At 27.2% G+C, this 24481-nt stretch overlaps 1 protein-coding gene across 1 annotated transcript in view; it reads right to left on the reverse strand.

Moving 5' to 3' along the window:
• Positions 1-22520, reverse strand: part of LOC111033500 (semaphorin-1A) — a 150782-nt gene extending 128262 nt beyond the window's left edge. Inside the window, exon 1 of the mRNA XM_022314254.1 lies at positions 22031-22520. Within this exon, the coding sequence (XP_022169946.1) occupies positions 22031-22145 (115 nt within the window). The 5' untranslated portion in view covers positions 22146-22520. The remainder of the gene's footprint in view (positions 1-22030) is intronic.
• Positions 22521-24481: the final 1961 nt, after the last annotated feature.

Here is a 24481-nt window from a genome sequence, read left to right on the forward strand (position 1 = left end):
AAGGGGTTGGCAGTGGTAGGTAGGTAGGTATAGTGAATGCGTGGAAATGGAGGAGCGCGGTACACACACGAGCGAGGAATCCGTTCGGTTATCGGTCCCGCATAGTAAAAAGGAAAAATAGCAATTCGTTTTGCTCGGGAATTTTTTACTAAAACATATTATAACGTAGGTATTGTGCAAAATAAAAATAAAAACGATGTAAAGAAGATTCTGTTTTCTGCTTACAAAAAGAAGATGAAAAAATCAAGAAACAATCTCAATTTGTATTAATGTTAATAAGTTTAGTATGTGGCGCATTATATTTGTTCGCGTGGAAGAAAATACACCAAAATATATTATTAAATTTATTAATATACACTGCTTACGCGTTATATAATTGTACAGAATATGACATGGATAATATTAGATAATATTTCAATTAGACTAAAAACTACCTTGGTCTTTCATTTAATTGTTGATTTGCACACCATCACAAGAGAATGTATAAAAAGTTTTAAACTAAAATATGCAACATATTGTAACATTGAATAGTTTATCAAAAAAAAAAAACATTAATTTTAAAATGTAGGATTTTAGAGAATATTATCATAGAAATTGTACAATTACGAAATCCCGTAGATTATTTAATAATATTAATGTAGATAACCCAATTACTCCTTAAACCAAATTCAAATTCTATTCTAATTTCCTTTTAGCTCCCTTGTAAATATATAATTTATGCAAAAGCAAAATCGATTCTACTCGTAAACTAAATAGAAATCATTTAACGAATAAATATTAAGATCACAAGCTCAATTTCTGGAAGGGTACTTAGAAATGTAAAATTTGATGTACTATGTACTATTCATACATAATTAGCAGGTACCTTTATGTATCGTACATTGAACTGATTTTTGTTTACTTAATTATGTTTCTAACTCAAGTTTTGGGTTCAAACTCAACGGGATATCCTTCAATTAAATTCAAATATTTAAAATAATTTATGATCCTAAGATTATGGAAAAATTAATTCCACGGTAAAAAAGGGTTACTTAATATGTTAAATGTACTTTCGATCTCAAAATATTTGATATGTTACCAGTAGAATTTCAGTGTTGACATCAGAAATATTCTTTGACAGTGTAATTTTCCCGCAAACAACATGCTTAATCTGGTCTCGTTATAATACCCTTCTTCCTCCACACCAAAAAGCAAAAAGCAGTAATTTGTTTTTATGACGTTCAATAAACAAAAAATAAAAAATAAAAAAAATGAACGGCAAACGTTTAAAACGATTTATGTGCATTCAGGCACACCGTGAGAAAACACAATCCAGCTGTCGTGAATGCCAACGTTCAATTGGCTTATTGAAAAGCAGAAATAAAACGAGAGAGAAAAAGTAAGAGACACGGTGCACTGCAACAAGAGGAAGGGAAAACCTGACAAGCATTTTGTCGTTTTATATTTTAAGATTAAAAATATATTGGCAGCGTATTTCACGAAATTCACCGACGATTACCTTAATAACACAACCAACCAGCCCTGATCCGAAAACTTCACCAGACATTATTATATTAACACTACTTTCGGCGAAATCAAAATATGCATTTTAACACGTTTGAGTTAGGATCCACAGGAATATTGTCCTACCGGCTTTTTAAGGTAAAGTTAACAACAATTTTCTTAAAACATTTCCGTTTTTATAGACCAATGGTGTATTGACGATAGTATATTATTTGAGAGTCATTATTTACGTGTAATCAGTATCATAATTGTATAATTAGCTCGCTAATATAATAAATTAAGATTTAAGAATATAACTCAGTTGGCCACTAAATTCTAAAGTCGGGTCGACTATACAAGGTGAATACATATGATAATTAGGTATATTGTTATGATAGTAAAAACACTGAAGTGCCCGCTCATGAGCCTTTATTATCGTAGTGGACGTACAGTCGTAAGATAACCAGACGGTGGGATGTATTATCATACACATTGCGTTAATTAATTTTTAAGCAGGGATGTGACCTGCAAATCTAAGGCAGAAAAATACTGGGGAAAAAAACGTCCTTTCAGCACTAACCATAACTATTCTACCTTTATCTCTCCACCAAAATGGTGCAAATACTATACCAAAGAGAATTTTTTGACAGATATTACAACGACGAATGGACTTGACATACTATCAAGTTTTATATTTTTGTTTTATTCACCTTTTCAAAAGTCCGTAAAAAACAAATAGTAAACTCATACATTTGCAAGTGTTTTATATATTTAATTCATATTTACATTCAAAAACATGTTTCGAACTGCGAAAAATTCAATAACAAAATTAAAAAAATTAAATCTGATTACATCGATTACGATTTGCCACTTACATTTTATTGTGTATTGAAAACTGAAAATTCAATAACAATACACAGATACATTTTTCCAAAAAAAAAAAATTATTTTATGTGTCATGTCACAACTACAAAAAAGTATTATCTTCAATGTTTAACAGATACATTATCATATACAAATACATATAATTAAAACTCAAGAGTAACATATATTTGTTATTAACTTTAACCAATTGGTATAATAATTATTGAAATCAAATACGAATAAATATATATCTCCTTATTCACGAAATAAAGGCTATTTTTGTAATAGGCACCTTCATATCATATACTATCATATAAATATAATATAATGGTAGAATAAAATATAGAATATGGAATAAATAAAACATTATCAGGGTTAAATTAGGTTATATTTATTTTATATTTAACTATTAATAATATTAATATAAGTAAAATGGAACCATTTTACAAACCATTACATTTAACAATAGCAACTTTCCTTCACAAACATTTTACTGACACACATTATTGCGACGAATAAAGAAGTACATGCTGCACAATGAATTAAATAAATATTTGATTATAATTCGTTTAAATCATATTACACCCACTTAAGAAGGTTTAAAAAAGATTGATTTTTAAGGAAGGTATATTTTAAATGTAAACATATTTTTTTAACCTTTAATCTTATAACTACCTATATAATCTGTAAATATTTTTTTTACAGTAAGAATATGTAATGAACAATTATAATACATATATAAACAGACATGATATAAAGAAGTCGCCCAGTGGCGACGCTTTATCAATTATAAATAAAATAATGAAAAAAAATTGTTAATTACATAATTTGTTTGAAAAAAAGTGTATTATAATAGCTATAGATATTCTTAACACAGATATCCAATAATTGTGTTATTTAAATGACTGTTACCTACACTCCTGTCAGACTCATACACCGATATTAATATTTTTTTTATTTTCAAACCTAAGAAGACAAGGGTGCATGACAACTTTTGGATAATTCCCATAAGTACACCTTGACGAATGGTTGCCAATGACTAGAAGCGAAAAGAAAATGACCTCTAAGATATGTTTTTTTTTGTTTCTCTATAGCATTGACACTGAAAGAAATTCCCATTTCGGGTCACTTCATTGTTTGATTAATGTTGGCCGGTTCGGACAATGGGGAGCAGGGATAGAAAGTCGGATGTCTCGGTGGGACACTCTTGCTGTTGAATTCCAACAGCACTCGAAAATATATAGGCCAGCGGCTATATTAAATTCCCGAAGGGATGGTAGTCCGAAGAAGGGGACTGAAAACAAAAGGCAAAAATCCAGGCGACAAAACTTTTAACACACGCATACAGCATATGGACGTCATAATATGTGAGTTATGAAGATCTCGAGAGACAATACTGTATCCCTACCACTTTCGTCACCAGGTGGAGTAAATTCATGAGAGCTTTTTACTTTTTTTGTACCCAGATTTATTTTTTTCTTTAACTCCCGTCAAAAAGGTCAGATCAATGTCAAAAAATAATATACTATTATTCGAAGTATTGTCTTGAGAACAACAAGCATTTCGAATGTATATAAATATATTAAATTCAACCAATTTTTCAAGTACACATTTCGAAATTTATTATTTTATCATGATAACTAAGAAATAGGAAATCACTAAATAATTGTACACACTTTACAGTTATATCTTGTGTGCTGTATAAAAAATGTTACAAATTAATCGGTCATATTCTATAATATAGATTTTAAAAAATATACATAAAGTGAATGTGTAAAAAAAATGAATATAGATATTAAGTAGTATAAAAATAAATGAAAGTTAAATCTAAAACGGTTAAAATGAACACCAAAATGCATTTATTCTAATGTTTATAGATTCCATTTTGTATTGCCATGGTTTATGCTGGAAAAGTTGTATTTGATTAAATAAAAAAAACATTCATTTACCTACAAATTATAAAACTTTGAACAAAAGATATATTATATGAAAAAACAATACAACATAATAACATATTATTATATACTTCAGGATGAGTTTCAAAAAGTTTGAATTCGATAGTATTGTTCATGCTAATGGTAGATTACTAAATTGTACATTTGACGAACTCATAATAATTAACTGTAAAGAAACAAAAGGCTTACAGGAATAGGTAGAAGAAGAGAGAAGTATATGGTAACCGCAACGACAACTAATTGAACGAGACCTTAGAAAAAATAGCTGAAAAGAATTCCTTTCCGAAAATGACACATGTTATTTTTTGCTTTTGAAACGTGTCATTATGAGTTGAATACCAAAGGGCTACCACTTTTTCCACATCATAATATAAAACAAACACTAAACATTCATCAAATAATTACCTAACCTAACCTAAAAATGGTGATAATAAAAACTAGAAAGTATAAATAGCACAACTACCTCCATATATGAAGCAAGGAGGTACAGATAAATTTCAAGAAATATGAGGTTGTTTTTCTCGTCAATTAATGTTAAACATACAATTGTTTATACGAAATCAATTGTATACTATTACTATTCTGTAAGTTTTCTCATTAATTATTATTAGTGCTTTTTCAAGTAAAATAATACATATGATTTACATGACTATAGAAATTAAAAACGTAAAAGTAATTGGTAATAGACAATAAATATTTTGTAAAAAAATCAAATGTACTACAACAACAGTTATATCTCCGGTTATATCTATGATAGATAACCACGAAAGATGAAACAAAATAGACTATACTTTCAGTAAACTTAAGACAAATATGTATAACTTAAATATGCCTAGAATGATTATTTTATTTTAAACTAGGCAATATCTCAGGAAATATAATAAGCATTTAAATTATAAGACTTAAAAATCAAACTATAAATCTAAAAGAAACATTCTTAAGCGTTTAGAGAATAATTATGATAAATGCCTTATGTTTCCCGAAATATTACTTGATTCATCCTGTATACATTAAGTTATATATAATATAATGTACGTTAAATTATTCGATTTAAAGAAACATATATAATATTATGCAAAAAATTGATAAAATTCAAAGGTTGCAATTGTCTTAAATGAAAACACTTTGTGTCTACTATTATATTTTTATTTATTATCATTACAAAAGTAAATTTTAAAAATTCATCAGACAATGAATTTTTAACAAACAAATTTTTCATTTACTTTTAATTTATTTTACGAGGTACATTATTTTAAACAAAAACTCAACAGTAAAAATTAAGCTCAATAGGTATGTATCAAAAGAATAAAATAATATTTTCCAAATATCAGTGAAAACACTTTTATAAATTAAATTTAAGAGTTTTTCTACCGAGATTAGCGATTTTAATAAGAAAAAATACTTTTTTTTAACACAAAGTATTTCCAACAATTTACACTTCTCCCTATTTTTGTTTCTGACAATCTAATTAGGTATACGGTAAGTTGAAATAGAAACGATAAAAAGTTTTGAAATATTTTTTTGAGTACATGCATAGAAATATCTTTGTTATGAAAAAAGAAAAATTAAGTGTCGAACTAAAAGTCAAAACATTTGTATATAATAATTGTTTGTTACTTGAATAACAAAATGATTTCTTAGAACCTCTCTGGGGAGTAGGGATACAAGTGTTTCAAATTATTTTACCCCAAAAATGTATAATTAGTCTTACGTAAAGAAGAAAGGGTCCATATCATTTGTACAAACTTTTCTAATAAGATAGCTTAGTCTGGTTTTAGTTATTTTTAAAAACAGGAACACTTCGTTAAGAATAAAATGAAAAAAACAAATTATAATTTAAAATAATATTACAGTTCTGGTTTATAACAAAACACAGTAATTTTATTTTTTATACTTTAAAAATGTTCACCATTCAAATTTTATAAAATGTTTTTTCTTACCATTTATTAACCACAAAAAAAAAAAATAAATAAAAACAAGAAGTGCTAATTTGAATACAATTTAATTTAATTTGTAAATGCACAAACAATAGACAGCAGTTTTTGTAGGTATAGTTTAAAAAAAAATATTGAACTTTTTTCACTTTTGAATATGATGTAAGTTTTTATAGGTTTAAATTAATGTTAGTCAAACACTTAATCATAAAAAATGTAGGTACGTATTTTATCTATTTATAGGTGATCATTCTTTCAGTATATACCTATTGCTCAATATGCAAATCATATATATTAATTGAATATATGTAATATATATATTAGGTATACAAGTATAATTGCACAAGTATTTATAATAATTATTATCGAGAGATCTACGTATATTACAGGTAAAATATTAATAATTTATCATTTTTAGTTTGGTTCCCTAAAATAATTAAATACATATAACACAACAAATAACATCAGCTAAATTATTTTGTTTTTATTTTCCTCTAGGCCATCAACATATTATATTTACTCACGAAATTACACCGGGGCATTTTGTTTTGTACAATATAATAAAACAGAAAAAGGATTTGTCAGACAGTGAAATTATCAACCCCAGGGAAACGGCATTTCTACGTGAGCCTCGAAAAGGGTGTGGATTCGTGGTATCAACCTCGCGGGTTTAATAACTGACAAGTTCCTTTGGTTTTTGGGTAGTTCATGTTATGTATATATATCGTCCGTATGTATTATATATACGCACGCCCACAAACACACACATACTCGCGCGCGCGCGAGCGGTCTTCGTAAATGTAAAGTACACTAACACACACACATACACACACACTCATACGAATAAACACAAGTATACATACAACATATATGCATGTAATACACAAAACACATACGAGTCCACGAGCACGGCCGCCGTCGGCCTCGGCGATGAAATATTTACAACCCATGGGAATCAGAAGCCCGATGTATACAATGTGCGCTCACTGGTATCTATAATGCAACGGTTCCAGATTTAGGGCTCATGTTATATATTGACATAGCCATTCAACCGGGGAAGGCGAAAGGACGAAGGAGTTGTTCGTGCTATTAATACTTGACTAAGACGGTGTAGTGACTAATAAACCCAGAGGCGATGTTAAAAAACATAGTTTACTATCCCGGGAGAGTTATGTATAGCAACATAAAAGTGAAGTTATAATATTATACCAAGTCCAACCCCGCCGGTCCGTATAAGAAATAATAATATTCATTTTTGCTGAAGGACAAACTATGAAATTTCCAGCGTGTTTCCTTTTGATTTTGGTCTCTATTTATATCGCAATAATGATTTAACTATATAGATACCTAACAACTCCCATCACAATTACAACCACTGCGCGTAGATAGTTATTAGGTATATTTCTTTTGATCAAACGCGTTTTTAGATTATAATTTATAACTAATAAACTGTGCAAGGAAGTAATTATTTGCGTGTTTTAGTAAAAAGGATACCGCCTAAAATATTCATATAGCCAAACTAAATAATATGGAAAATTAGACACAAACGATAAAAGCGGTCATTTTTTTCTAGAGTTTTTGAAAAAAAATCACCTAAAAAGCTACCAAAAACCAGAAATGTACAGAAAATCGGCTCTCAAGTCATATATTTGGTACTTTTGATGTAATTAATAAAAAATGTTAAATGTCAACTACCTCTTTAAACTAATAATATATTAAAATTATTTAGTTTTATAATAAATGCAATCATAACATTTATATTTTTTAACAGATTTAATTTTGTACAACTTTTACAATTTTCGTTTCGAATACATCACATTGATTAATAATGGATTATATAATGATTACAATACTAAACATAAATTAAAAATCTTTGTATCCTGACTATTATTGAGAGCATTTTAAGTATTGAAAATAAAACTTTAAAAACTTATTCTAAACAATGTTAGTATGTTAATGCAGTTATTTACAACTCATCAAAATAAGTTCTACGTATAATCCAAAAATTACGCTTTTACAACATTTGGTAATTGTATTAGCTAACTTTATGTCTTTACTTGGAACTATTTTCCTCTTTTTATTTGTATTTATAACACGACAGGTTGTACTCATATATATATATAAATTATGTACAGCTAAATTATTTTGGTATGAGTATTCTAATTTTTTTCCTTTTGGCAGCAATAGACGTTCGTTGAGATAAATAAAGAATTTTAGCTACTGCAAATAAAAATATTAACACAAAAAAATGGATTTCTGTTTTATTTTTTACGATTAATTTATTAGAACTCAAAAAATACAAAATATATCTAAGCGTTTATTTGTTATTTTAATAAATATTGAAGTATAAAATAAATTCTAAGTTTGCTATAGTCGAAAACACTTTAAAAGTAGAAAAAATAAAATACCAACAGAAACTTGCAAATTCAGCCAAATAAAAAAAAACTCAATGGAGCTACTAAAATTGGAAAACTTTTATTTATTTTTTAGTATAACATTTTTAGAAAAGTCAACTAAGAAGCATCGATTTTATTACTTTAAGTTCTTATGTGTACTCTAAGAACTTAGAAATGAACTAAAAAAAATATAACCACTTAAAATAAAAGAACAAATGAATACGAGTTAACTGAATACGATAAAAATAAGTTACTAATTGCCTATCCGCACTATTTCACAACTCCACAAATATACCAGAACCATTCACAGTGCTGTTACATATTATTCTGACTATATCTATATTGACTTTAAAAAAATTAACCAATTTTTAAGTAACAAATTTAGTACTATAATTAATCAATATGTATTTACAATAGTTGATACAAGATTTTTAAGTATATCAAAATGGAAAATTGGAAAATATCATGAAACATAAATATGGTAAATTAAGTAATATGAATTCAAAGAAGATGAAGCTATAATCTATAGTGATAAATGGCTATATAATAAACAGAAATTATCACTTCGCTTACCTATACAAAAGTTAAAACGATTATACTGTCAGATTATCTTTAATATAAACGCAATTATGAATAAATTGATGATAAATGTTAATCACTTTTAGAACCCAACAAATCCAGGGGGGAAGTAAGTAATCGCTTTGTGTCATTCGTACTTCCCTCATCATTGAGTAAGCAATGTATGTGTTAAATTTCCAGTCACACAATTTGTCTTAAATAATTTCCACTTTGATATACCTCGCATCTTTAATATTTTTAAATAGCTAAAACAAAAACTTATGAAGGACTTTTTATTACATTTTCAAACATTTTGACCAATCGAATTTTTTTTACCAATATTTATACAGAAAAAACTAAAAAAAACTAGAAAAAAATAGAAAAAAATCAAAATTGTCAAATGTTAACAAATAACTCAAACAGAGTCAGACTACTTTAAAAATCATACCATGATTAGGAAATCCTACAACAAACATTTTATGAACATTTCAAGTGTAAGTATACAGACATTTTTTTTTATCACAACAAAATACTAATGCTGAGTTTAATGTATAAGTACCTATATAAATTAAAAATATTATTCAATACTTCTTAACAATATGAAACATTAACCAATAGTAAAAATTTTTTTTTTTAATAGCCTCTATGCAATTTTAATTGGTATACTAATATAATATGGGCCTACTCTATAAAGTTAAGCCACAGCTATGAACACAATTTGTACAATTAGTTACTTTTTTTACAAAACTATACTTCAAACTAAAAATATTGTACATTGGTCACTAACCTTCATTCATGAATTTGTCAATAAAAATAATAAAGGATCGTGGGAAATATACAATTGAATTAACTTTTTAATACCAAGGAAACAAAGAGCACGTTATTAATTAAAGGCTGACGTTTAAAAACGGCAATACAATAAAAATGACACTTTTTAATGATGAGGTCATCATCGTAATTAACGAAACATCATTACAATATACCCAACGTATCATAACAAATGAGACAAAAACTAATTTATCAATAGAAATTAAAACAATTGTCGATTAAATACTTAAAATTAAAATAAAAATGTCAGTTTATTAAAATTTGAACAATATGGAAATAAAACAATCAACGATTATTTTCAAAGTTACTAAATATTATCCAAAAACATTGTAAATGTTAATTGTTAGTATATAGTTTTAAAAGCAGGAATATTGGGTCATAATAAATTAATGCTGAATACCTACTTATCGTTATGTATTCGTTGAAGTTGAATATGAATACATTCAATATATTTTTTAAATATATGTAGGTGAAACTTTTAAAAATATAATCCGTTTCAAAAATTACCAAAAAAATAACAAAATGAATAGCTATTACAGATAGTTTATCAAAAATAATTGATTTAAAAATAATATTAAGTGGTTTATCAATATATTTTATGAACACTGAAATACAGTTACATAACTTTTCATAGTCAAACACGCTACTAAACATAATAAATACATTTCTTATTTCAACATTTTCAACTCCATTTTCATTAAGTTTTATATTAAACTTTATCATAAGATTCAAACACACACAATAGGTTTCATTGGTTATAATCAAAAAACTCTTTACATTAGTAAAATGTTTTCGAATGGATCAATTGTGTTTGGCAAAAAGGAAAACTTTTCAAACCGAATGTAAAATTGAACTTTTATTGTACGTGATATATGGATTGTTAAACCTAAAAGTCACTGCCGCGCTTCCATTGATAATTAAACTGTACCTACCATTGTATAATATATCTGTAGAACCAAAAAATAATTATTTTATAATAAACATTTTTACATGCGATTCATTAAAAAGTATACCTGAACAGTAATACAATTTTTTTAACAACGTATAAAACTGTTATAAACATTTACATTATGCAATTATGATATTTTCTATTTGTATACAAATACATCACAGAGAAACGTTTGAACGCATAATTACTTTGAATATAATATGATCGAACATCCTATAAATGTTTAATATCGTTAATATTAAAAATAATATAATAATTTACCAATCTAATTGTCAAAACCTTTATTAGGTACCTATTGAATATTTGCATAGAAAATAAACAAAAAATAACAAGTTTAGTCATTCTAAATAATATAATAAAGAATTAGCAACATAACGAATATATAAAAAATTTGAACAATAGAATTCATTTATATTTTAAACAAAATTCAATTCAATTATACACTATGCATAGTTAAACAAAACAGTTTTTAATTTACAAACTACTTGATTCCAAGTTTATTTGAACTATATTAGATATAAGTACCTACATGCTTACCATACAGTGAGTATAATATGCTGGCAGCCCAAATTAAAGTCATACCTAATTTATTTCATAGTAATTTTTTACATTGCTAATATTTTGTATTATGCATAGATATACTAAGTACTATGATATTATTGTAATAAATACATCAACAATTTGATTCAAAGGTTAGCAACGTTAGCTTAGTACAAAAAATAATTCTTAATTAAAAAACATTATAAAGTCATTATGTATAGATTTATTTAAGTTAAAAAACATAATCATCCTTCTGAGTAAGTACTAATTACGTAATCCTTCTTAAAAACCTACGACCTACGACGCTCGACTAATTTGACAATGACACGGGCGGACGACCAAAAAAAAAAACAAAAAAAAAATATTTAAAACTTTTCTGCCACAAAATATATGTTAAGACCTTATTCGATTGTCATAGTCAACTATAACATAACTTCCTACTTATATTTTTCTAAATTGCCGTGACCCGTGTATTTTTACACACACACACACACATTGTGTGACGGTTTGTATTGATCTTCGGAGCACATAAACATTCACCCCTTTTTCGGTTATACTTATTTCGGCAACTTTCACCGACACTCGTGTGCTAGCAATGTCGACGAGTGCGGCACCGGGGGTGAGGGAGTAGCAAGAGAGAATCCCGACGCCGCCGATTGTGTGCTGCGGCCATTACGCCGCCACTGCCGTTCTAATTTGTAGACACCGCAGGCGCACAGTACTCACTCATTCTCACACGCACGCACACACACACGCGCCACAACACGTGCACAAAAATAAAGGGCATTTTTCACTCAAACTACCATTTTTCTTTTTTCACGTTATGGTATATTGTGTATGTATTATGTAAGTAGATGATACAGTGTCGACTTTATAGTATTATATAGGTACCATGCGTTTCCTTTCTTTCACTCACGGTAATTAAACAATTTAAACTAATTTATCAAACAGATTAGGTTTGATTAAGATCGTAATAACCGTATGTACATTGCATACAATACTAACCTAAAGGCTACATAGGTATCATTCAACTATCGTTGAACGAAATTTCAAATACCTAGCTCAAAAACACACAAAATATTTTGATAAATTACTCTATTCATGAGTTCATGACTAGAAAATGAAAAGATAATTAATGAAAATTTAATATCTCGAAGGCTAGAAATTACAAAAAAAAAATATAATCGATTACGCAGAAATGGCATTATTTAAATATTCTTTGCGGTTTTTGTTAGTTTATATTAAGAAATTATCATCTTAATTATTGAGATAATAAATGGGAATTATCTACATTTGACCCTCTTAAATATCAACAAGATCTAATTTGCTACCAGAAACCACCAGCAATGTTTTAAATTGGAGTAAATGTTCTGCTACAAAACGTTACATCAGACAAAAACATAAAAAATAATGAAATACACAAACCATCGATAACCAGCACATTACTCGCTCCACTCAGGATCTAAAATAATCAGGCCAGGGTACAACACTCAGATAAATTGAAATTAAATTAAATCCCTAACCTGAGCTTGAAAATTAAATTGATAATCATAACGATAACTACGAAGCTTAAACTTGTATACAAAGTACAAACCGATGTGTCGAGTTTGTCAATTATGGTGAAATGACTAAAAAATAAAACCTCATAATATGTCGATTCTTATAATTCAATACATACCTAATCATCAACTGAATTAAATTACTTTTAGATACTATTAAACGTTTCTTAATGTGCTTAAGTCTCGTTTGGTCAAAAAATTGGTCAGAATAGACAATAGCTTTGCAGCTTTAAGCCCAAATATTTTGGTCATTTTGGGTGGTGCGCCGCTATTGCGGTTTAACGCGTGTGTAGGTTACTCAGCTGGAAGTGCACCCGTGGGGAACGCGGTCGCAGAAATGTAAACCCATGTCGGCCATATACGTACAGCTTTACATTTGCTATATTACTTGTTTCGTTGGATACTACGAAAATTCTACTTTAAACTACACTCGAGTTTTATGGGCTTATGGTTACGAAGTATTTCAATATGATGAAATATTTTACTCAAAAAAGGCGAACGCATATTATCAATAATTTTTATTAAAAAAATAACATTCTAATACTAGGGTTTTTCGTGATGTTATCAAACGTCAAATTATTTTTTCTTACACAAATTAAAAATTAGGTTCTTAGTGTTCTTACGAATTATTTTGATGTTATATTTTAATATTTAATTAATAATAAAACTATGCAACATTGTCAATTACCTATTCACTTTTGTGACCAATATTTTATAGTAAATATCTAATAATATTACAATATACCATAAATATACGACCAAATTATAGTACCTATATTGTAATATTATTATATTTTATACATCCAAAAGATAATTGGCTCAGATAACTAATTTTATTATCATAGATAATATAAAATACAAAATAATATAAAATGCTTACCATTTTAAATACTATATTTTAATTTGCATTTTTTTAGTATCCACGTCGAACAAATGTTGGAAATATATGGAATATAATAGAATAACACAATAGGTTTATGGCACATACAAAACAAACTATAAAAAAATAACATAAACATTATGGTGATAATTCCGATTTAGGTACTTACCTAATTAAATTAAAGTATTTTTTTATAAAATAAAATCCATTTACTTTAATTTAGTTGATATTTAATTTATTTTTCACTATCGTGTTATATCAATAAGAGGTAGTTAACATTAAACCTCAGGCTTCATATTAGCAGCTCTAATCGATATTTAATTTATAACAATATGGTACATAATTGCCATTTATCAGATACGAACGAGCCACGACTCACGAGGAGCCATTAATAGTATTAAAATAATGTTTATTTAATATTTTAATTTAAAATTAAATATCATGAAAATAGTTTATTTGTGATAATATACTCTTTCGTGCAATTAAATTAGTGTACAATAATCGCAATTATAGACTCGACTAGGTACTCAATTCAAAATTCAATATAAAATGTAAAAACTGAAAAATAAAATGTTCACTATCATATTCAGAAGGTATATAACAGTAAAATTAATTTTTGAATATTTGATCATGGCAATTAATTGGAGCCTGTTACTCCCACACAAATAATACCAAAGGCCACAAAGCCGGGGCAACCATTACCGTGCGGTCAAACGGTTAGAGCACACACAACTCGGCAATTACATAATTTTATACCTATACCAAGCACATTTTAGCAATTCGCTAAACCCATAAAATAGCTTGTATTGTGGCAATTTCGTACAATTTTTAATGGACCATGACTAGTACCTGTGTAAAGGCCAATTTTAGTTTTAACATTTAAACACAGAAATATTTTTTAAACAACTTTATTAGTCAAGACTTATTAATATATTATTTTATTATTTATATTATTAAAAAATGGCTATTAAATATATTGCATACGTAAAAAGCCATGTGACAAAACATTAAATTTAACTTTGAATTAAAATAACCATAACCTAACTTCAACCAGGTGAAATTCAAACTAAAAATAATAAATTCATTGCATTTATTATATTTTATTATAATTTAAGCTTTACTTACGTGACACTAAATTCTTATAACATAAGTGATGTAACTGACGATTGTGTTGAAATTGAAAATAAGGGGGAAAGTTAAAAACAGCAGCTGTGTAAACATTTTCCTCGATGAACTTCAAATGATTATCAAGTGATGACTGGGTAAGAGTATTCGAGAACGATTTCTAATTTCCGCATTATTCATGCCCTGTTAGAATGCAGTTGTTATATATACGCTAGGAAATACAATAGGCGTCTTTTCAACGTATCTGTTTCCAAGTCTTCCACACAACCACCCACCCCCAGAAATTGAATCGAATATTGTTACAGAAATATAAGAAATTATTTGGAAACTCTAGAGCTTTTCTTTATTCTGCAATATTATACACTAGGTAAGTTTTCCTCATACATCAAAACAAATCATCTCAAATTTCAATGATTTCCCGCATTTCAAAAGGATCTCATTAAAAACAAACAATTTACATTTATTTTTTGAAAGCCACACTAGACCAAACCGAACTATTAATCAATTTCTTATAGCATTATGAGTACTACAATAAGGTAATGAATAATATGTCGCTTAAAAAATAAATAATTATTGTGTAATACTTTTTAACATTCATTCTTTTTTTTTTAATTTCAGAAATATTTCGTTAATTAAATTGCTAACATGTTTGTTTCAATAATATTCTCATGAGAGATTTCTTTGCTTCATGCAACACATAATAATACAATTATATTGTTAAAAACACGAAATAGCCTAAAGGTTGACCAAAGTACATTGTCATATATACCTCAAATAAAATCTAAATAAATTGTCTTTGCTAAAATCAACAGTTCTTATATTTATAAAGCACCAAGGGAAAAATATATATTCGTTTACTGGTGGACAATTTTAAACACACTGGAGTTAAGTACACCTAACGTGTAACCGTCCTATATAATATTATAAGATAACATATTTTCCAACAAATAAAATAACCTAATACCTACTCTATTTAAGGTTTTTTTTGTTTTTGATATGAAAAGTTTATAAATATATTAAATATTATTGAAATGCAACATCGCCTAGATCATGATTTTGAATGGGTCATATCAAGGACTGATATACCATCAAGTACGGACAGAATTTGAGAGCTGGTATGCATCTTCTAGGCTTATCATTTAACTCGCCTTAGTGCTAAGACTATTGTATTCTTAAGGTTTAATAATTTTACTTAAGAGCAATAATATGATTTTGATTAGTATTCAGTTCACTATAATATTTGTCTCACTAAAATGTTTCAAAAAATAACTTTATTAAAAGCAAGATAAAATAAAATATATATACAAATAAAACAAATAGTATTAACAAATATTGATACATATAAATCCAGGCATAACTTTAAATACTAATTGACGCACACATTTTAATAAAAACAAAAGAGAATTCAAACACGCAATAAAATAGAAAATAAAAAATGACTATGAACTTCATTCAGTACCTTTAATATAATATATATTATGTACATGTGTATATTCATAAAGTATTTAACATAAGTGCTCTATTTCTTCATAATTATTAAAATTAAAACAAGTTTAATGATGCAAATTGAGAAAAAAACTTGCATACGACATAAATTCAAAGTTTTTAATAACATGGTATATATTAATGTAATGTAGGTACCTAAAATTTTAAATAGTAATAGGAATTATTTGAGTATTGAAATATTTCTATAGAAAATTAGAAATAGTATAATCAATAACGGTAATTCTAAATTTAGCTGTACAGCAGTTTAGAGTATGGAGTACCTAACTAATAATATAGAAATATTTATACTACAGCACTTTTCATGAGATTATCTAATAATAGAAAAAATAATAAGTAGTGTAATATTTAATTTATTTTTCCAATTATATACAAATAAATTTCCCCAAGGTAATAAGTGATCATAAAATATGTATCTGATATACATTTATTTACATTAACTCCTATATAAATTAAATAAAAACTTATAAGCAGAATATTATTATAAAATGTTTATGTGCACTGCACTATTACATTTAAGTAAAGATAAACAATGTTATTTGCTTTTAAAATTAAACTTATATTTTAATCTTAATATTTTCCAAAAAATACAACGGTATCCTAAAGAATTTATAATACTTGATGCAATTATGATTAAATTATCATAAATTAATGATGTATTTTTTACACACACAATTCAATTTAAATTATCAAATTTATAATATCCATGGGTAGGTAAAATTATTTTCTGTTAAGCTAAAAAAACAACTAACTATTTTTTAATGTTTAAATAATCTATGTGAGAAAATAAACTAATATTAAAGGAAATTAAATAATCTACAAGTTATAACAGTAGTTTTTATACAATTATAGTTGAGATGTCGTTCAATGCTTTTCACACGGTTTTAAATTAAATCGATAAAACATGCAAATGTATGCAAACTAGTATTATTCAGAACACAAAGGAGACTTTAGACAGAAATAAAAAAATATTCATTTATGCTTTTTTTCTTCCTTCCACCCTCGTCATCCAAGCCTTTAGTCTATACCCGCACCCATCGACGTGTTCTTCTAAGTGGCCATTTCGACAACCTTTCAAAATGTGCCCACATATTTCTTCCCCTATTACATGTAAAATACTATAAGTGAAGGTCATGTAACAAAATTGATTTTCACCCTCGCTTACCAAAAATCCCGTCATAGCCACAGGGATACTAAACAACCATTATCGGTGAAACATTAATTTCGTGCTATTTTTTTTTTTTACATTCATAGAGATGAAAACTGGACCTTTTTGGTTTGATTTTTATTACAACAAAAAAAGGCGTGGAACATTTTTTGAACTAACGACATAGGACCTCTAACGCTTAATTATTCCCTTTTCTCTAAACTATCTTTGTAATTAGTGACATCCTTGTAACCCAGCCGTTTTTTCCTGTTATATCAGATATTTGTATGGTCTTTCATTAATTTTGTTGAACTTAAAAAATATAATTTACAAAAAGCTAAAAACAATTAAACTATTAAATAAATCCATATGTTTAAAGAAATTATTAAATTATTAATGCCAACAATGACAAAAAAATTAAAATAAAATGTTAGATTCACAGTAATTTATTATTTCCAATGAAAAGTATGTTTTCACAAATGGCGTGTGGGTATTTTCTTTATATAAAATATACCCAGAACAAAAACAACGAAGGACGGCAATTTGTTTTGGTTTTTAGCATCACGATAAATAATTGTTAGTATACTTTGTTTCATTTAATTTAAACACGTATCTTGGTAGAGACTTTAGGGTAAAAGGAAACAACAATAGTACAAAGAATTATACAATGAACGTGAAACAAAATTTTAAAAAAAAAAACCCCATGCAAATGTCAAAACTCTGGTATAAAACTTTATGTACTTGCTCATTTAGTTAGGTCAGCTATAAATTAATCGAAAGTTTACAAATTTGTAAATTAAGCTGTAATTTTTTTTAATAAATAAGGTACATTTTATGTTTTTAACGTATCTAAACTAAACTACAAAGTTTGTACAAATTATTCCAAAAGTATATTTTTATAAAAATGTTATCATCAGTTTGCAGCTGTTTTCATATTCTGTAAATATAATCATACAGATTAAAAACTAATAATTATGTAACATGACATTGATTTTTTTGTATACATGAGTATATTATGCGTATTATAATAATATTATATTATTACCAAGTATTTAATTAAATATATAAAGTATTTGTAAGTAATTTTATATTTACATTCATTTACAGGTTTTTACCTATTACTTAGGTAGGTACTTCAGATATTAGATTAAATATTATTTCACTATCCATAATACAATAATATTGTGTTCAAATAAAGAAAATAATGGAAATAATATATGAAAAACATTTCATACAAATGAAACAAACTATTTTCAGATAAAATGCAAAATGTAATAACTGAAAATCAAAATAATAACTTAAGATATTATTTGACATACCACTATTACATGGCAAATAGATACAAACGATGACCATTATGCTGGTGACCTAGTTAAACACACGTTACATCCCTAAACTAGCAAGCAATTAAATAGATCTATACTCGCACTCTAAGAGTGGAAACTTTGGCGCAAGAATCGCATAGCCACTTAGCCCCTCATTCTCCCTTGGGGTCTAAGCGAGTATTTTGAATGGCCGCCTAAGGGTTTAAAATAATTATGATAATTAATTTAACTACAATCATCAGTAAGTTAAGTAACATACTAGGGAATAACTAATGAAAATTATATTATTTGTTTAACAGTTAAAAGAAAAAATAAACTAATAATAGCTAGATGTCTGTATTAGATATACCAATCCAAACAAGATTTGTTATAAAATGTTAACTGTTCAAAAATTTAAAAAAAATATATTCATACAAAAATAACATATTACTAGTTATAGTGGTATATTATCTAATATACTTTGTGTAAATCAGGCATATAGGTACGTCACACGAACTTATTTAAACAACTGGTCTGTACATAGGTAGGAGTTAATTTGCCATTAATTTAAATAAGTTAGTAACGTAATAATGCTCTAATATATAACATAATCAGTGGTTTTAGAAATGTGTAGAAGAAAAGAGATAAGTTAATTTAAATAGAAACATACATTTATATTAAGTTGACATTTTTATGATCTAACACCAAACGAAGTTTTAGATAGAACGTACAACAAAAATATGAGGTACCTCAATTATTAGATCAGTTGCCCTGATTATTTCATAATAATTTCAAACATTTCAAATATTCAAAATGTAATTAAATAATTATAAACATCAAATCTATAAAACTCTCTAGATATCTACCTAAGAATTTAATAGATATGATAGTACAAAATAAGATAGTATAAACTATCAGATGACAGAAAAAAATTAGTTTTAAAAAAAAAAAATTAGTAGTTACCAACCCAAAGCTATAACAAATATAGAAAATTGGCCAAAAATGACATATGACCAACATAATGTATTCAATTGACACTCAATAAAAATGTTAACTAAATTCATATTTTTTACGACATTCTAGGTAACTAAACATTTTCCAAAAAAAACAACTTCAACGTATAGGTACCAATGATAACTATCATCTTTTAATTAGAATTTTAAGTAAAAATATTTATTTAAAATAAAAATGAAAATATTATTTGAATAAAATATTTAAATATATGTTAATAATTTCAAAATAATTGAAAATATGGTACCTACAATTTATTGAATATTTCAAGATCTTATGAATCTAAAATAAAGATTAAAATGTAAGTAGGTACACTTACAGAACTGTACATTTCAATATTCTTTGATGTAGTATATTATACAAGCAAATATTTTCAATATTACAGAATGGTGATCTATCAATTCAATATAAGTGATCTACCATAAAATGTCAATACATACAATTGATTGAATTTACTTTTTAGCTGGTAATTAAAGGTTTATAAAATAAATCAAATATTCGACAAAAATGCATTAAAAAATACACTATTTCTCATCACTGACCGCGTAACTTATATTAAACACTATTTCATAGATAACATTATTATCAGCATTCAACATACCTATATACTGCTGTGCATGGTCATAATATATTATATAATTATATTATCATCATTCTGCGTAAATATCGTATATACTATATATGTATTATCTATAGTAAATGACTAATAATTCAAGAATTAAAGCGCACTTTATAGAGTCTACGAGGTATTACTAAAAAATAAACGTGTAGGTAACCGTTACGAAATATTTTTGAAATCTGATAGATCACTAACTACACTTAAAATTTAAGCGTAAATCACTTTGTATACGAATTTCATAAATGTAATGCATATTAAACTAAACTATTAAAATCTCGACAATTTTATACTTTCTACAGTATAATATATATTATATACACTCAAAAATAAATAAAGACAAAATCTAAGAAAAGTTAAAACATATTATGTTTAGAAAATAAAATAAACAATGAAAACTGTAAAAATTAATTGTTATACTGCATAAAAACAACTTATTTGATATTAATACAAAAACAAAATACTATACAAGTTTACAATCGATGATATAAAATATTAAAATAAATAATGAATCATTCAAATGTTAAGAGTATCTATGTGCAATGTGTGTACAGCACAGTCAATCGTATAGGACTCAAAATAATCTGAACAGATGTTCTTTGAAGAACAATTTGTTCATTATCAACGTCGAATAATAATCGACTGCAGTATGTACCCAGTAATTCACTCATTTATCAAAGAACTAAAGTATTAAAATTATCTATAAAGATAGTTTCAATAAAAAGAGTAATTCTATAATAATAGAAAACAATATAAAGTACCTACAGTATTATATACATTATTTCTAGATTTGCAACGCATTCATTAAATACTAACTGTTTTATTACATAAAATAAAATGAATTATTTTATGCGGGTACCTACTTAAATGAAAATATAAAAAAAATTAATAACAATCTAAGTAATATATTAATATTTACTTTACATAAATCTAAAAATAAGCTGAGAAAAGCACTATTTAATTTCATATATTATTTTATTTACAATTGAATGTGTTAACAGGGAAAACGAGATGATTCGTGTTTTACGATTTGACCTTTTTGATAATATAATAAACTACTAATTTTGGTAGGTAGGTACAATACAATATTATGTCCTCTGGTTAAAAATTCGAATGATTCATCATTTCATTTTCATCAATCACTGGTTAAAACTTACAATACCCCCCGGTAAAAATATAGGATTGCGTGCGATTCATCCATTGCCCATTGAGTCTATACTCTATATATTCGAACCCCTGCCGTATACGTAGATCACCCCTTCTGAAATTACATCTGGCCAAAAGGGCAACATTTCCCTCGTGCGGGGTCCGATGAATTAACCGTTAATTGAACCCTAACCGAGAGAGAGAAAAGGAAAAAAAATGAAAATGAAACTTACTTCGAACAGCCGATATTTTTGGTCGCACGTTCTCTTGCCATCCTGCGCTCGCGGGTACCCACCACTGAGCAACGACCAGCAGTAGGCCGGCGACGAATAATGCTCCTTTCTGCATTGTATAATCCGCGGAAACGTTTCACATCGAACTAGATTTTTTTTTGGTTATTGAACGCGTAAAAAAAAAACTCGTGGACGAATATTTTGCGCGGCGACCAGTGCCTGTTACCAGCACTTGGGTACAATGTTGTCAACAGCGGTTGTGTACGACGGCGACCACGACGACGGCGATCGGCGTGACGGTATATTTTGGTCGAGAGAGCGCGCGTACACGTTACCAAACGGTTGCGGCGTTACTGTCGTCTGCGGTTCGACTTAGCACCACTGACGCAATGCGAACCCGAGACAACGACCCGACCGGCGCATGGTCATCTGACGGCGGCAGCGGCGGCGCTCCACACTTTTGTCAACCACATGGACCTGAAAAGCAAAATGTATTACATTAACGTCATATATTGTGCCGCGATGAATTATTCACTTATATACAGCTACCGCTGCACAGTACAATTATACATCGATGTAGGTAAATTCGAACTATTCACTATAACTCGATCGCTGTATAAGATGATTAAATAATTAAACGCAAGTCGTCAAATCCACGCGATTCTGGTGACCTATAACCGAGTGTAATCCTCGATTTGACATCAAGCACCGAGTTCGTAGTATTGAATAAGCGTCACCGAACACTTACTCCGACCACGTCTTCTGTTTTATTTTGTTTATTTTTACAATACACTTGCTTATTGTACATTTAAAACACGGATTGTAAATATTTTCCATTCTCAACAGGAATAAAGGATTTAACACGGTATACTACACTTTTTTAAACGAGTTGGCGGTTTAAAATAATAGAATATTCTAGGACCTTAGGATGGGCAGTAAACAAATAATTCAGCATTTAATAAACATCCAATTAAAACATGAATCGGAGGATATTAGCCTAACCAATTTAACAAAACATAATTAATAATTGAAATTTCTATCCATTTAATAAAATTAAAATCAATTATATCGTGGTAAGAATTTTTTTTTAATAAAATAATTTTGTTTTCACGTTAACAGATAACTTTTAAGCATTTAACTATGAAGAAAATATGTATGATTCGCACATTGACAAGGAAATTGGTTCAACTGATTGTGCACAAAAAATTAATATTTATAATAAAGAAATTAAGAATGTCAGCTTTATATTATTCTGTGTTCACTTTTTTGACATTTACAGTAAAAAAGTTACAAGAATTTTATGAATATACACAGTTAAATTAAACAGTCTGCACAAAAGTAAGTTTTTATCCGTTTCAATCAATTATTATATCCTGTCAGTTTTACTAAAAATATTTTGTTTAATTAAACAATATCATTTCTTAAACATAGAATACATCTAGTACTTTATTTCTCCATCCTATGCCCGCAACAAAGTTTTGATTAAATTTTAGAAGTTTATTATATGATTATTGACTTATACTTCATAGATATTATTATAAACGACAATATTGAATAAAAACAAAACAAACAATTGAAGAAACATCTAAAAATAAATTGATTAATTATTATCTGATATGAAAATAAAACTGGCATGAAAGACTTCTATTTCCAAATATCCAATTGTATCCCATGATCTTTGACCCAAAAAGAAAATTTTGACAAAAGTTCAAAGAACATCAATGACTCATAATAAAAAAACTCATAATTCCAATCTTACGAGTTAATTCTTAAATGTAGAAGTAAAACGCCGGTTACAAAAAATAAAAAAATTGAAAGAAAGACAAACCTTTCCTATGTTTCTATTATTACGCGAATCGTGGGACAGTGTCTTGATAATGTAAGTCTCTTTATACATTTTTAGATTGTTTTTCGAAAAAAAAATTCGAGGAAGTAAAAAGTTTCGGAACTTAAAAATAATTTCACTATAAATTACGAATTTGACACGAAAGATAAGTTGAGAAAAAAATTTTTAAAATTTCACAATTTACCTTATAGTATAGGTTTGAAGACTAAGAACGAAAAAAATAACTGACAACAGTGTAAAAATTAAATTTACGGCAAAACGTGTTTTACTTATTGTACTATTATTTGGTATAATTCAATAAATAATTTAATCTTAATTCTATTCAGTCTTTACATTTTAATCAACAATTAATTAAAATTTAATATAGACACGATATGACTTAAGAAATCTTATCTTGGTATCTGGTCTTTATAAAACTTTGAAAACTTTTTAATATTTCTATCATTATTTTAAACAAATCTCTGATATTTGTACTTAAAATTTAACTTAAGAGTTATTATTACAAAGTATAACAAAAGACATTATTTTAACTATAATTTTCAAAACAATTTGAATTACAAAAAATGGCTATACTTTTGATTTGATAAAATATGTAATTTTACTTT

Source organism: Myzus persicae, unplaced genomic scaffold, assembly GCF_001856785.1.
Source record: "Myzus persicae strain clone G006 unplaced genomic scaffold, MPER_G0061.0, whole genome shotgun sequence".
Lineage (NCBI taxonomy): Eukaryota > Metazoa > Arthropoda > Insecta > Hemiptera > Aphididae > Myzus > Myzus persicae.